We start from the raw sequence: 15,420 nt of genomic DNA on the forward strand, positions 1-15,420 counted from the left end.
AATAGAATAGAATAGAATAGAACCGAACCGTGATGGCAAACCTACGGCATGCATGCCACAGGTGGCAAGCAGAGCCATTTCTGCAGGCATGCGAGCCTCAGGCAAACTCACCTCACTGCGCATGCCTCCCAGCTGATTTTCAGGCCTTTTTCGGCCTCCTGGAAATATCGGAAGTGATGAAACGGGCCCATTTTTCGGCCTCCAAAAGCTGCAGAGCCTTCCCTTGAGCCTCTGGGGGGCCAAAAAAGGCCCAAAAATCAGCTGGAAGGCGCACGCTTGCAAAGTGCAGGTAAGGGGGCAGGGAGGGAGGATCACGCACGCATGCACAGGGGGCATGGGGGGCCATGCACATTGCCTTCTGGGTGCTTGCACGAGGGCATGTACACGTGAGCATGTGCACAATTTTCGGCACAGGAGCCCCAAAAGGTTAGCCACCACTGGAATAGAATATAGAACAGAACAGGAGAATAGAGTGGCGGGAAGGGGAGCGGAGAGGTATGGCATAGAACAGAGCAGAGCAGAGCAAAGTACGATTTAGAATTATTATAGCTCCTGACCAGAACAGAAATACATTAAAAAAACATTGTTCATTTGTGTCCATTTTGGTAGCTGGATTCTTAGGCAAGGTGTGTATATTAAAGAGAGATGTGGTGGCAAAAGATTAAGGCTGTAACTTTTGCAAATGCTGATTACTTATGCTGGTCTTCTATTTCAACACACTTTTATTATTATATTACATTTAAATCAATTTCCACAGGTAAGTAAAATATTAGTTCATAAGTAGATAGAAGAGATATGCAAAACGTATCATTTTAAGCCATTTTGAGTATGAAACTTTGCAAAGCAAGTTAGTTTTAAGCATTTGGGAAATGGTTTTGCACTCATAACAATTTTGTTTCCAACTCAAAACATTTCTGAACATGTTTTAAATGGGTTTAAACCGATTTGCATTCAAAATGGTTTTATTTAAATATTTTACACATCTTAGTGGTACATAGTAACCACACACAGAATACCATTTTTAAAAGTTTTTCTCTGGAGTATTTAGAGAAAAGCACTTAGTATTATTGCTGACAATTTGCACTTTTATGGAAAAATTTTATTCTGGGAGCAATTAACTATGGAACGATAGGTTTTTCAGCATGAATCTCTTTAGAATATGAATTCATCTGTACAACTGTTGAATGAAAGTTTGCCACATCTACATTTGGATCACAATCAACCTCTTATGTTTTCAGTTTCAATTAAAAAAAAACATACTTGAGAATCAAGAAGCCACATTTGCTTTCAATTTAGAATTCATGCTAGTAAAAGTATCTAGATATCTTGCCAAACTTTCTAAATATAATAATTTAGGTAACTAAAACTTCATTTGGTTATGGACAAATTATAGTTTTCAACTCAACAGGGTTATTCAAATAACTTTCTTCATCTTCAAAATCAAGTACAATATTCCAATTGAGATCAGAACTTCCAAGGCTAAGCAAGGCGGTTGAATGAGTGGTGCAAGCTTTTTTGCCTGATTTCACAACCGTTTGTTACAGTTATTAGGGTATCAGAATAACCGTGTTGGAAAGGACCTTGGAGGTCCTCCAGTCCAGCCCCCTGCTTAGGCAGGAAACCCTACACCACTTCAGACAAATGGTTGTCCAATCTCTTCTTAAAAACCTCCAGTGTTTGAGCATACACAACTTCTGGAGGCAAGCCATTCCACTGATTAATTGTTCTAACTGTCAGGAAATATCTTCTTTGTTCTGGGTTGGTTCTCTCCTTGATTCATACAGTCGTTAATCAAATTTGGATTCCCCCAATCACTTTGCTTGTCAGAAACTGGCTGGGAAGATTGTAAATGGTGATAACATGATCCCCCTGGATGCTGCCACTGTGTAACTATGTAAATATGTCCAGTTGCCAAACACCTAAATTTTGATCACAACATCATGGGAATGTTGCAATGGTTGTGTGAGGACTTTTGTGTGAAGTGACATTTTTCCGTGCCCTTGTAACTTTGAAGGATTGCTAAATGAATGGTTGTGACTTGAGGACTACGTGCAATTCTATCTAGAGTGGGGGTCCCAACCCCCAGTCTGAAGACCAGCATTGGTCCTCATAAACAAGCAAAGCTCCATTCAAGGCAGTACATGGAACTACACCCCACCCCCGTCTGTAGAAAAATCTCTCTGCACAGAACAGGACCTGGTGCCCAAAAGGTTGGGGGCCTTTGTTCTAGAGACACCTATATTATATTATAGATGCTTTCTCTTCCACTTCCATGCACCAAGCCTATTGCATCCAATGTGCCTTTGTTGCCTCTTTTTTGGACCTAGCTTCTCTGGCAACTGTTTCCTAAGTGTTGCTAAAGCTGTGCTGTTTTCAGAGACACTTCCAAAAACAGCACAGCTGTAGACACCTCAGAAAGTTGTGTTGTCTTCGGAGAAGTTTCCCGCCTCTTTTCCATATCCAAAATGGCGAAAGCTGCACCATCTTTAGAAACCTTTCTGAAGACAACTCAGTTTTCCAAACTGGCTAAAGCTGTGCTGTCTTTGGAAATCTCTCCCCCACTCCCCTCCCAAATTTCTGAAGTGGTGAGGTGCTGTGCACAAAAGGTGAAAGTTTGGTGTGGCAAACTGGGAAAGAAGGCAGCTGGGTGGATGAATCCTTGCTGCTCACTGAAAGCAAATAAGTGCTTGCGGCTTGTTGAGGGAATGGACTAGGGAGTCCCATGGGCCTGGGGGAAAAAAGCAACTGGGGAAATTAATGCTTACTGGTGATTGTTGAGGTTTCCTGAAGCATGGCAAGTAGCCACAGAGTCACACAGTTTTGGGATTGCTTGTCACCTTAAAAGGACAGGAATGGGAGGGGAAAGGGGTGGGTGGGGGAATTGAAATAAGCCCCTTATCTTACCAAGGGGTTGGGGATGAAAGGGACCAAGCCCAGAATGGGTTGGATTGGGGGTGGGCCCTCATTTAACAACAAGGGATTCTTGGTTAATATCCATATTGGATTGCTAGGATTGCCGTCATAAGCCGATGCACTCACATGATGCAACTACATCAATTTACAGTGGAAATTCTGGTCGCAATTTTGGTCGTAACTTGAGGACTACCTGTACGCATCACAGAATAATTACTTCAATTAGATGAAAATTTTCAATTTCAATTTTAGTAGACAATGGAATAAGCAAGAGGAACATATATTTGTATGGCATATTGTCATGTACTATTATTTGTGACATATGAATAGCCCAAAAAAGAATGTACAATGGGGAAAATGTTTGAAACTTATTGATGTGCTTATCATTGCAATAAACCAAGAAATATACAAACTAAGCGGTAATTCTCTAAACCAGTGCTTCCCAAATTTTTCCCATCGTTTACCTAAACTGCTAATCAGAAAGTCCTTCTTTAAATGGTCCTGTTGTGATTACATAATAGATTTGTTGTTCAAAGAAATTTTGGGTAATTTACCCAATTTTGGGAAGCACTGCTCTGAACAGAAGGAAGTATGAGAATATTGCAGGAAAGAAAATAAAGCTAAATGAGAATAGAAAAACATAAATTAACTGAAATGGATCTTAATAAAATCTGTTATTTAAAAAAAAAAAAAGAAACAGAGAATGTTCTGAAACCTAGATAATTATGGAAAAATTCACTGCTAGAAATATTTTCTTCAAAGATTAATGTATAAAGCATCAATCTGGAAAGAAATGTATCAGCATTAATAGTTTGCTTCTATATTGTGCTGTCCAGAGTAAAGGATCATATCTAAATATTTCAGCAACCAGCTTACATTCTGAACTCTCAAGTATGAGTCCTACCATTATATGAAAGCAACATTATCCCTTAACAACAGGAAAACAATCAACATTAAAACAAAATAAAATACAGTTACTATTGGCTCTTACATCTGCTGCTAAATTCCAATGAACATATTTACAACTTCCAATATTTTAAATTTCCTGTCATAGTAAAAAACGATAACAAATTCCCTTTACTACTGTATTTTATCAAGGTCAGAAGAATATAATCCAATGAAAAATAACAGAAGAAATCCTAAGAAATTGAAGGTTTCTTTTTTCACCACATACTGAAAAACCATGAAAAGCAGCACAAAAGGACAGAAAATGAGCAATTATATTTTAATTCAGATCTCTATAACCATAACTTCTCTATGGAGAAAAAAAAAGTACAAAAATATGTAATGTTTAAAACAGAGCAAATGAGTTACAAGTAGTCATCAATAGTGAGCTAAAATGGGGGTTGGTAAATTTACCTGTGAACGCCCTTTCTATCTATGCTGCGAGAAAGCCCAGGATGGGTAGACTCCTTCTTATGACATCATTAAGCTGAGTCTGTATTTGTATATATAAAGCCAGCCCCCGGGAGATTCCCCAGCTTTGGCAAAGATACTTGACAGACTGAAGAAATGTCTCTGAAAGCAAACAATCCAATACATTAACATGCCTTACCATCTCTGGACAAACCAAGGGAGGGGCTGGGCTCTCTCGCAGCATAGATAGAAAGGGCTTTCACAGGTAAATTTACCAATGCCCATTCTCTTCCATGCTGCGAGAGCCCAGGATGGGACATACCAAAGCTTGCATGTCCATGGGAGGGTCTTTGTCTGGCCAATCACTCCGATGGTGGAACCACTCGCTGAAGAGCCCGTCTGCCGAAGGCAACCACCGCGAGGCAAAGGAATCCAGACGGCAGTGTCTGATGAAGGGAGACGGGAATGTCCACGTGGCCGCTCTGCAAATCTCTTCCAAGGATGCCTGGGTGGCCCAGGTGGCTGAAGTGGCCACACTTCTGGTAGAGTGCGCCATTAGATCATGGGGTACCAGAAGAGCCACCACTTTATAGGCTTGTGCAATGCACATCCTGACCCACCTGCTAATAGTAGGGGAAGAGGCCTTGTTCCCCAAATGAGAAGGTGAAAAGGAGACAAACATGGCTTCTGTCTTTCTAAAAGGGGAAGTGCGCTTGATGTAAATTCTAAGAGCCCTTCTGACATCTAGAGTATGCTACTTGCGCTCTAAGTCATGGTGTGGAAGGGGACAGAAGTCAGGTAACACAGTGTCTTGGGACCGGTGGAACCAAGTGTTAACCTTTGGAATAAAGGAGGGGTCCAGACGGAGAACAACCCTATCATTGTGAAAGATGCAAAGATCCTGCCTGATAGAAAGGGCGGCCAGTTCTGACACCCTTCTGGCCGAAGTGATAGAAATGAGGAAAACTACCTTTAGAGTTAGGAATTGGAGAGACACTGTTCTAAGAGGTTCAAAGGGGGGCTTCATAAGGGCATTAAGAACCAAGTGAAGGTCCCATGAAGGATACCCGTGCACCACAGGAGGGTGTATGTTGGAAGCCCCTTTCAAAAATCTCCTGACTGAGGGGTGATGGGACAAAGAAGGAAGCGAATCCCATGAAAGAGCTGAGGAGAGAGCAGCTACCTGGCAACGTAAGGTATTGGGGGCTAAACCTTTCTCCAAGCCATTCTGAAGGAATCTAAGAACTTCTGCCAACTGGGCTAAGGAAGGAGAGAGACCCTCCTTGAGGCACTATTGGGAGAAAACCCTCTAGGTGGCATCATAGAGGCACCTCGTAGGTTTGCGAGACACCTGGATGGTGAGGATAACCCCCTCTGGGAGATTAGCCTCCCTTAGCCACTGCCGCTCAAGCGCCACATGGTCAGCTTGAGCCACTGGGGCTCCGGATGGATCAGGGCCCCTTGGTGCAGGGAGATGAGGTGGGGCGGGATCCTCCAAGGGGAAGCCACAGACAGGTTGACCAGGTTCGCAAACCAGGGCCTCCTTAGCCAATAGGGTGCCAGGAGAATTAGCTCCGCTCATTCCGCCAACAGCTTCCGTATGACCGCCAGAATGATGGGAAGAGGGGGGAAGGTGTAGAGGAGACCCACGGGCCACTTGCAATGAAGAGCATTGGTCCCCTCTGTTAGTGTTTGGGGATAAACCCCCTAGCAGAGTGTGCAGCAGCAGTCAAGCCAGGCAGCCAAATGAGAGTGAGGCTGGGCCCTAGAGTATACACACACTTGAGACAAAATACACTGTTTGTGGTTTAAATAGGTATTTAATTCATACAGAGATTAAGAATAGTCATTCAGTCCATATATCAGTATCCAGTTTATCCATACAGTTATCAAGTCCTTTAAACAGTAAATACAAAGTTCTTATCTGCTTGTTATCTTCTTCTTAAGATACCTTTCTCACAAATACAATGCTGAATCCTCAGCTCACCAAACCAAACAGTCCTTGTGTTCAGGTGAATTTGGTATCTGGCACAGTAGCCTCCAAGATAAGCAGATAGACGTTCCAATACACAGTTGGCAACAGACCTGGAACAGTAACCAGGTGCATCCAGAAGCCGGACTCAGACAGTTGCATCCAGAAGCCGGGGCTATTACGTTTCCCCTCCTACCTATATGGCTGCCTGCAACCGCACCCACAATGACATTGCAGTTTCTTGTGCTTAAAGCTACATAGCACTTAATCCTAGGTTTACATATTTATTCAACCCAAACCAGTTGGAGTATCCATATACCCAACATTCTCCCCTTTTGGGTGACATAAATATGTAATGCCTTCACAATCTTAACCCATATTTTCCACAATTCTCTAGATGCTTAATAGCACCTTGGGCTTTAGTAAAATGATCAGCTACATTGTCCTCCGACATGCAGTACTCCAGCTGTATCAATTTACTCTGTACAGATTCTCTTACATTAAGATACCTCAAATCTGTATGTTTACTTCTCGTTTTAACTGCAATATTAGTGGCCATTTGAATTGCTGCCTGATTATCCTCATGTACAACTACAGGGTAATTTACAGTTATACCCATATCCTTCAACATTTGTTTGTACATGATCAACTCAGTACACAAAAATGATAAACAGGAGAATTCTGCCTCCATAGTAGACAAACTTATATGCTGTTGTCTAATTGACTTCCAGCCTATTAATGTCTTACCCAGCATTATGGCTGTTCCTGAAGTCGACTTTCTAGTATCTCTTTCTGCTGCAAAACTAGCATCCGCATAAGCACTCAATATGAGATCACCTTCTGGTTCTAAATACAGTGCATGGTGTAATGTTCCTTTAAGATATCTTAGGATTCTTTTCAATGCTATCCAGTGACATTGAAGCGGGTCATTATTGTGTCGAGCCAGCTGATTAATACTAAAAGCAATATCTGGCCTTGACCAATTGCTAATATATGATAAGCTACCAATCAAGGATTGATACAGTTCCTTATCACTTTTGGGACTTTGTGTATCCATTTTGCAAATATCCTGACTCATTGGAGTCTTTACAGGCTTACAAAGTTCCATTTTATAATCCATTAGCAATTTCGATATCTTATCTTCCTGAGATATCCTAAACCCTTTCTGTGTTCTCAGTATATTCAAACCTAGATATCTCTTTATCTCACCTAATTGCTTGATTTTTACCTTCTTGGCTAATGATGCAATTATTTCATTTGCTTCATCATTAGTCTTAGTTATCAGAGCAATATCATCAGTAAACAATAATAATAATGATATCTTCCCATTCTTTTCTCTCTTAAATAGACATGGGTCAGCTAAACCAGCTTTAAATCCTATATTGGTCAGTTCCTTTACAATATACTGGTTCCATTCATAGCCCGATTGTTTAAGACCATAAAGGCTCTTCTTTAACAACCAACAATCATTATCATTATCATCTTTATTGTCTCCTTTAAATCCATTAGGCCTTTTCATATACACAGTATGTTTTAGTGGAGCATGCAAGTAAGCAGTTTCCACATCTAAATGGTTAACTATATATTGCTTGCTTGCTGCCCACACTAATGCTGCCCTTAACGTTGCTGCTTTAAGACTAGGTGCAAATACTTCATCATAGTCTTTTGCACTTTGTCTAAAGCCTTGGGCTACTAACCTTGCCTTATGGATTGTGTTACCATCCTTGTCTGTTTTTATTTTAAAAATCCATCTGCAGCCAATGGGTTTTTTATTACTAGGTAATCTCACATTTTCATACACCTTCATATCCTTCAGAGACTTCAATTCCTTATTAATTGCTGCATACCACTTTTCTTTCTCTTTAGAAGGATACCTTTTAATCTCATCCACAGTACTTGGGATTCTATTTACCTGGCACACTGTATTAGCCTGGTATCTATCAGGCGGTCTAGAAATTCGTGTAGTCCTTCTGGGTATTACTGGGCTTGGTTGAGTTACAACCTGTTCCTCGTCCTCAGCTATTTCTTCCTTTTCTTCTTCTATGGGCACAATCTCTTCCTGTACTTCACTCTTTACTTCTTTCTTAAAGTTACAGGGATACTTAATGGGATTTCTGTAGGATTCAATAACCACCTCTTTATTGTTATCCTGCTCTAACTTATCCCATCCTACGTGCTCTAGAAATTGGGCATTGGCACTACATAACACTCTAGATGTGCCTTTCTCCCAAAATCTATATGCCCTATGGTTAGCTTGATAACCAACAAAGAAAAATTGTTTAGCTCTATGTTGCCCTTTACGCCTGAGTTGTGTAGGGATATGCACCCATGCTGGTGCACCAAATGTGTGCAGGTAACTCAAATCAGGCTTCCTGCCATGCCACATGGTGAATGGTATTTCACCAGTGGTTGAGTTAACAACATTGTTTAATAAATTATTAGCACACATTGTTGCCTCCCCCCACAAAGAATCAGGTAACCCAGAATCAGTTAACATAGTACGGGTCATAGCCTGCAATGTTTGGCCTCGCCTTTCAACAAATGCATTGTGCTGTGGTCTGTATGGTGCAGATGTCTTATGAGCTATTCCAGCTGCCTTTAATCTATTCTGGAATTTGCTATTAACAAATTCCGTGCCATTATCTGTCACCAAGGTTATCAGTTGCCGTTTAGTCTTCCTTTCAGCAAACTTTAACCAGTTGAAGAAATGTTGATATGTTTCAGTTTTGCTTTTCATTAAGTAGCAAAACCCATATCTAGAGTAATGGTCCATAATGCTCAGTATATATCAGCACCCCCCATACTGGGTTTCTTTGGACCTATAATGTCTGCAAATACAACTTCTAAAGGTTCTTTAGTTTTGAAACCATTTAGCCTATTTGCAGGCAATATTTTACTCTTATCTTCACAACAGACATTACAACGCAAATACTTATCACAGGGTTTTAACCTTATACCTTCAGATAACTCCACTGTACGTTTTAGCATTTTAAAATTCACATGCCCCAAACGCCTATGCAATAAATGGATACATTCATCATGAGGCTTGTCATTATTAAATACAGTTTGTGCCTCCCCTTTCTTACCGTCATGTAAGACATATAATGCTCCATTTAAAGCTGCAGTTACCTTTTTGTTATCCCTTTCCAGTGTGCACTTATTATTCTTAATATCACAATTGCTAAACATGGCCAGTTCAAAGGATTTCTTTGGCTTCTTTAAATTCTTGCGTTTTCCTTTTCTGCAGAATCTTGCCAAATGTCCTCTGCCTCCACAATTAAAACACTTTTTAACTGTGTATGCCGTTGAAGATAACTTCTCTTCTTCCGGGTGCTTTGCTTTACACAGCTGGTTTCTCTCAGGCTTTGAAGATAATTTCTCTTCCTTATGTTTATCTTCCCTCAGCTGTTCACGTTCACTCCTTCTCCTGGCTTCCTCTAATAACCTGCTGGTTATCTCAGTTACTGATAAACTGTCTTTTGGCAATACCTCTAAAGCAGTCACAAAATCATCATAGCTTCGATCCAGAGAAGACAATATGATGTATACTTGTTGCAACTCATTAAATACAAGCTCTTTTTCTTGCAGTTGTTGAAAAATGCTTTTCATACAGTTTAAATAAGTCAACATGTCTCCATTTATCTCAAGATGTGTTCTAAACAGCTTCCGTGTAAGATTGATATGAGCTCCTACACTGTCTCGAACATAAATCCTTTTGAGATTATTCCAGCAATCTGCAGCATTTTCCACTCCACGGATATGAATGAGTTGCTGGTCAGACAGGGTGAGACCTATGATGCACAAAGCTTGCTCATTCTTTCTTTCATAGTCCTGTATCAGTTTATAATCCTCTTCATCATTAGGATTTAAGTTAGATACATCTGGTGGGTTTGTAATTATGTCCCACAAGCCTTCTCTTCGTAGAAGTAAACTACATTTCATTGACCATGAAACATAGTTTGTTCCATCTAGTCTGGCTATCATGGACAGACTTGGCAAATTTACTTGTGCCATTGCTCTTATGAAAAATAACTATTTAACAAACAGTTTGTCTTTGCAGCAATGTGTAACTCTTGACCAAAACTCTCACTGCTAAAACCTGGTTAGCTAGACTGTGCACACTGCTGGGCCCATAACCAATGTTAGTGTTTGGGGATAAACCCCCTAGCAGAGTGTGCAGCAGCAGTCAAGCCAGGCAGCCAAATGAGAGTGAGGCTGGGCCTAGAGTATACACACACTTGAGACAAAATACACTGTTTGTGGTTTAAATAGTATTTAATTCATACAGAGATTAAGAATAGTCATTCAGTCCATATATCAGTATCCAGTTTATCCATACAGTTATCAAGTCCTTTAAACAGTAAATACAAAGTTCTTATCTGCTTGTTATCTTCTTCTTAAGATACCTTTCTCACAAATACAATGCTGAATCCTCAGCTCACCAAACCAAACAGTCCTTGTGTTCAGGTGAATTTGGTATCTGGCACAGTAGCCTCCAAGATAAGCAGATAGACGTTCCAATACACAGTTGGCAACAGACCTGGAACAGTAACCAGGTGCATCCAGAAGCCGGACTCAGACAGTTGCATCCAGAAGCCGGGGCTATTACGTTTCCCCTCCTACCTATATGGCTGCCTGCAACCGCACCCACAATGACATTGCAGTTTCTTGTGCTTAAAGCTACATAGCACTTAATCCTAGGTTTACATATTTATTCAACCCAAACCAGTTGGAGTATCCATATACCCAACACCCTCCGTTCCCTGGCAAGGAAACCTGGTGAAGAATCTGTTGACTTGGGCATTTTGAGGAGTGGAGAAGAGATCCACCTCCGGAGTTCCAAATCTGAGGGAAAGATCCCTGAATAGGGACGAAGGAATGGACCATTCTGCTTGGTCGACTAAATTCCTGCTCAGCCAGTCGGCTTGGGAATTGTCGACTCCGGAAATGTGATCTGCTGAGATCGACAGCAGGTGTTTCTCTGCCCATACCCCAAACGTTCTGCCTCCCTTATAAGTGCCTTGGATCTCATTCCCCCCGTCTGTTGACGTGTGCCTTTGCGGCTATATTGTCTGTCAACACGAGAACATGGGAGCTGGTCACTGAGGCTCTGAAATGCTTGAGAGCCAGAGAGATAACTCTGAGCTCTAACCAATTTATGAGATGGGTTCTGTCTGATCTGGACCAAACCTCTTGAGCTATCTGACCCTCCATATAGGAGGCCCTTCCAGAGGCTGGCATTTGTGGTGATTACTAGCCTGTCTGGTTTCTTGAATTGGAGCCCCTTCCAGAAGGACGGGGAAAGCCACCAATTGAGGGACCGCCAGGCCTGTTGAGAGAGCAGGACCTTGATTGACGAGTGGCTGGTTCCTGCTCGTTAAAAGGGCAGCAGGAACCATTGGAGTGATTGGGAGTAAAGCCATGCCCATGGGACGATGCCAATACAGGAGACCATCTTCCCCAGTAGTTTGGACACCAGAGACAGTGAAACAGTTGTTGAATCTGGCTGATGATCTCTGCAAGGCTTTTCCCACAATCTGGAGACAGGAAAACTTGGCACAAAGTCGTGTCGATGACTGCTCCCAAGTGTAGCAGTTAGGTCGTGGGTGAGAGATGGCTCTTCTTGGTGTTGATGGAAAAGCCATGGCTTTCGAGTCAAGACAGGGTAATTTGTAAGTCCCGATGGGCCGAGCGGATGGAGGAGGACAGTATCAACATGTCATCCAAGTAGCATTGGATTGTCACTGGAACAGAATGGAGTGAAGCCACCAATGCTGCTAGAATCTTTGTGAAGACCCTTGGAGCCGATGAGAGGCTGAAGGGAAAGGCTCAATACTGGAAGTAGGCATTCTGGTAACAGAAACAGAGAAACTGGAGATGATGAGACCAAATGGGGATGTGGAGGTAAGCCTCCGTGAGATCAGTGGAAGAGAGGAGGTCGCCCTTCCAAACACTCTAAGATAGAATGCAGTGTCTGCATTTTAAATCGCCTGTATTTGACAAATTGCCTGTATTTGACAAATTTTAGGTCAAGGATGGCTCGCCACCCCCCTGAGGCTTTGGGAACAATGAAAAGACGAGAGTAAAATCCATGTCCCCGTTGTAAGGTGGGAACTGGTTGAACAGCCCTTATGTCGAGTAGGTGTTGAATGGCCAAATTCATAAGGGCTCTCTGAATTCATAAGGGTTCTCTTTATCCCGTGAAATGGGACAAATCAAAAAATTTTCTGGGGGTGACAATAGAAATTCCAATTGTAGCCCTGACCTAACAGTGTTGAACACCCAGGCATCCGTCGTTGACTCCTCCCATTTGGAGGCAAAGAAGGCTAAGCGACCTCCGATAGGTGGGGAGAATGAGGCGATAGCTTTTTTCCCCCGAGGAAAGAATTTTACGTTTATCTCTGGTCTTGATGAGATACGGCTCTAGAGCCTTGCCCAAAAGCTTGTCTCCTGTGCAGGGGACAGAGGCCAGCTTCCATTTGTGGCGTGACTCCGCCTGACAATTTCAGAGCCACAGAAGCCTTCTTGCTGCCACCGAAGATGCCATGGCCCTTGATGCAAATTTGGCAAAATTAAGAGTGGCATCAGCAGTGAGTTCCGCCTCCGCTATAATTTTTTTTAAGGTCCTGATGAGACAGGCAATTGGTCCTGCAGTTGGTGCAGTCATCGTAGAGATGCCCTCGTGAAAAACAATGCAGCGGTCAAAGCCCGAACAGCCCATACAGCTGCTTGGTGGTTGCACTTAAGGGTCTGTTCGGAACACTTGTCCTCTGGTTTAAGGACATCCTCTGGCTTGGTGGGAGTGCCAGAAGAGGAGAATGATGCCTCAACTGGAGTGTCTACTAGGGCACTGCAAGGGCATTAACTAAGGATGTGCTGACATTGTAGAACCGCTTGTCCAAAGATGATGGACGAGGACCTGCCAGAGGGGAAGCGCACTGTTCCTTGACCATGTTGAGAAACAAAAGGGGAGAAGGCAAAACCTCCATGTGTACTACTGGCTTGGAGAAGAGCGAGTCTCCTTGCCCGGAGGGTTCCCCTTGTGGTTCAGGTGCTGCTTCCTCAGGTGACAGCTTGGCAGTGACCAGGGCCTTGCTAAATAGGGGTTTAAAGAGGGCTGGTTTAAAGACTAATGCAAAGGAGGGTTGATCTGGATGAGAGTCTTCTTCCTCTGAAAGATTGCGATCACAGATTTTGCCCTCTTCGCGCTCTGAACGAGAGGAGCAACTGTGTTTAGATAGGGAGGAACCTTCTTCCCCTTCATATTCCTCCCATTCTACCTGTGAAGAATGGACCCTGAGGTCTTGGGGTCTGTGGAAATCTCGTTGCGGAGGTAAGGAAGCCATAGACTGAGAAGGGAGAAGGGCCTGAACCCTTTCCAGAGGCTGAAGAATCTGTTGAAAACCTTCAGCCAATCCCTGTCTAATGGCTAAGGAAACAACAACTTGGATCTCCCTGGGCCTGTTATCAAAGGTAGTGGAGGGCCGAAGGCCAGCTGCAGTGAGTGTGAAGGTGGTTTCCGGCCTGATCTGGGAGGCCTGAACTCTGGAGGGAAGAGGCGGGGCATAGGGCCCAGAAGTTTGCTTGAAATATGGCCCAGACCTGCTGAAATCATGAGGATCTAGTTGTTCCTCAAATGCCTCAGGGGACCAGACAGGGGGGAGGGGGGTCCAAAGGCTCCATGAACAACTTCCTCTCCCCTGGGGGGGGGGGGCTTCTCTGAAAACCCTGATGTTCAGCTGGCTGGGAAGCCTGTTGCAGTTGCCCTCTCATTTGTTGAATAGTCTTGTTAAATTGTCTCTCTAGAGCCGTATGTCTGCGTTTCTCTGCCCTCAATTCAGCCTGAGTTGTCTTCCTAGCGGCTAGAGCCTTAGCGCTGATTTTTGCAGCCACCTCCCTCTGAGCAGTACATTGTCTGCGTCTTTTCCTTTTAGTGGGTTGGAGGGCCTGTTCCACTTGGGGGGGGGGGGAGCTCTGCATGAGCACTGTCCTGATCCATTTTAAAATAAGCAAGGCTCAAGTGTTGAAAGAATGGATCTCAAAAGTGCTTAAGGATGGCAGAGCGTAAAACTGGGTCTTTGGAGCCCTGAAAATGGCCACCAGGCCACCTAAAATGGCCGCTCACCTCGTGTCTGAAGAGACTGCACTCAAAGATAGCCGCTGCTTGTCGATGGCTCAAAGAAGTGAATTTCGCTCCTTAGGCTATTGCAAGTCCCGAGCGATCAGATCAGCCAGAGAAGGAAGAGATCGCCTCCCATGCGATTAGATGGCTGGCTCTGTTATCAGTTTGCGGATCAGTTTTACGATCGGACAAACTGCGGCTATGAGGAAGGTCTCAGACGCTTTGCTGCTTGCCTAGCAGCGCTTGGGAAAACATTTATTCCAATGTTGCAGGAGAACGGAGCCCCGTTCTCCTGAAATTACAGCTACCCGGATCCCCGGGAGCTGATTGAAGCAAGGATAGCTTCTGTAGAAAATCGCTGAATAAAACACTAACGCTTTCAGAGACACAGCTTGTGACTTAAAGAAGCTGAGTCAAAGCTGGGGATTCTCCAGGGGGCTGGCTTTTTATATACAAGTACAGACTCAACTTAATGACGTCATAAGGAGTCTGCCCATCCTGCAGTTCTCGCTGCAGCATGGAGGAGAAGGGGCGTTGGTTCTTACCTGATACGCTTCTTTTCGTAGAGCTGCATAGAGTGTTTTAGATGCCTTTGGATTAAAATAATCTATTTCTTTTCTGGTTTCTTTGCAAAGTATGATATACCTTTTGTTATACAAACTTTACTGTCTTTACTTGTACCAAGGTGAACAGAATTAAAGTGAAAGGAATCAAGGTAGATATTTACAGAAAGTAATAACTAATTTGAAAAGAATAGAAAAACACTGGTTTATACTGCATGGCTAAAATATGTTTAATCTTCCAAGATTACAACATTTGGGCAATGATTTTTAGCTAATATCTAAATTTAAGATATAAGAATTTTACAAATAACTTACCTCAGTTGCTTTGCATAATTCTGTTCAATCTCTATCCTTTCTTTAACAAATTTTGCATATCTTTCCAGGAAATCAATGCCCCACTGCGTGTGCTTGTCTAAATTATCAAATTGATCCTGTAAAATGTGAGAGGGAAAAGAGAGAAACAGTCATTATGCCAATAGAAAAAAACCTCCAAT

At 42.8% G+C, this 15,420-nt stretch overlaps 1 protein-coding gene across 5 annotated transcripts in view; it reads right to left on the reverse strand.

Annotated features, from left to right (window-relative positions):
- The window catches only part of FNBP1L (formin binding protein 1 like), a 68,083-nt gene that overhangs the window by 30,000 nt on the left and 22,663 nt on the right, over nt 1-15,420 (reverse strand). For all 5 annotated transcript variants that reach the window (XM_026700366.2, XM_087930220.1, XM_026700365.2 and 2 more), the window contains exon 2: nt 15,242-15,357. In XM_026700366.2, coding sequence (XP_026556151.1) covers nt 15,242-15,357 — 116 coding nt within the window. The remainder of the gene's footprint in view (nt 1-15,241; nt 15,358-15,420) is intronic.

This window comes from Pseudonaja textilis, chromosome 3 (assembly GCF_049901715.1).
Source record: "Pseudonaja textilis isolate UNSWEBS1 chromosome 3, rPseTex1.2, whole genome shotgun sequence".
NCBI lineage: Eukaryota > Metazoa > Chordata > Lepidosauria > Squamata > Elapidae > Pseudonaja > Pseudonaja textilis.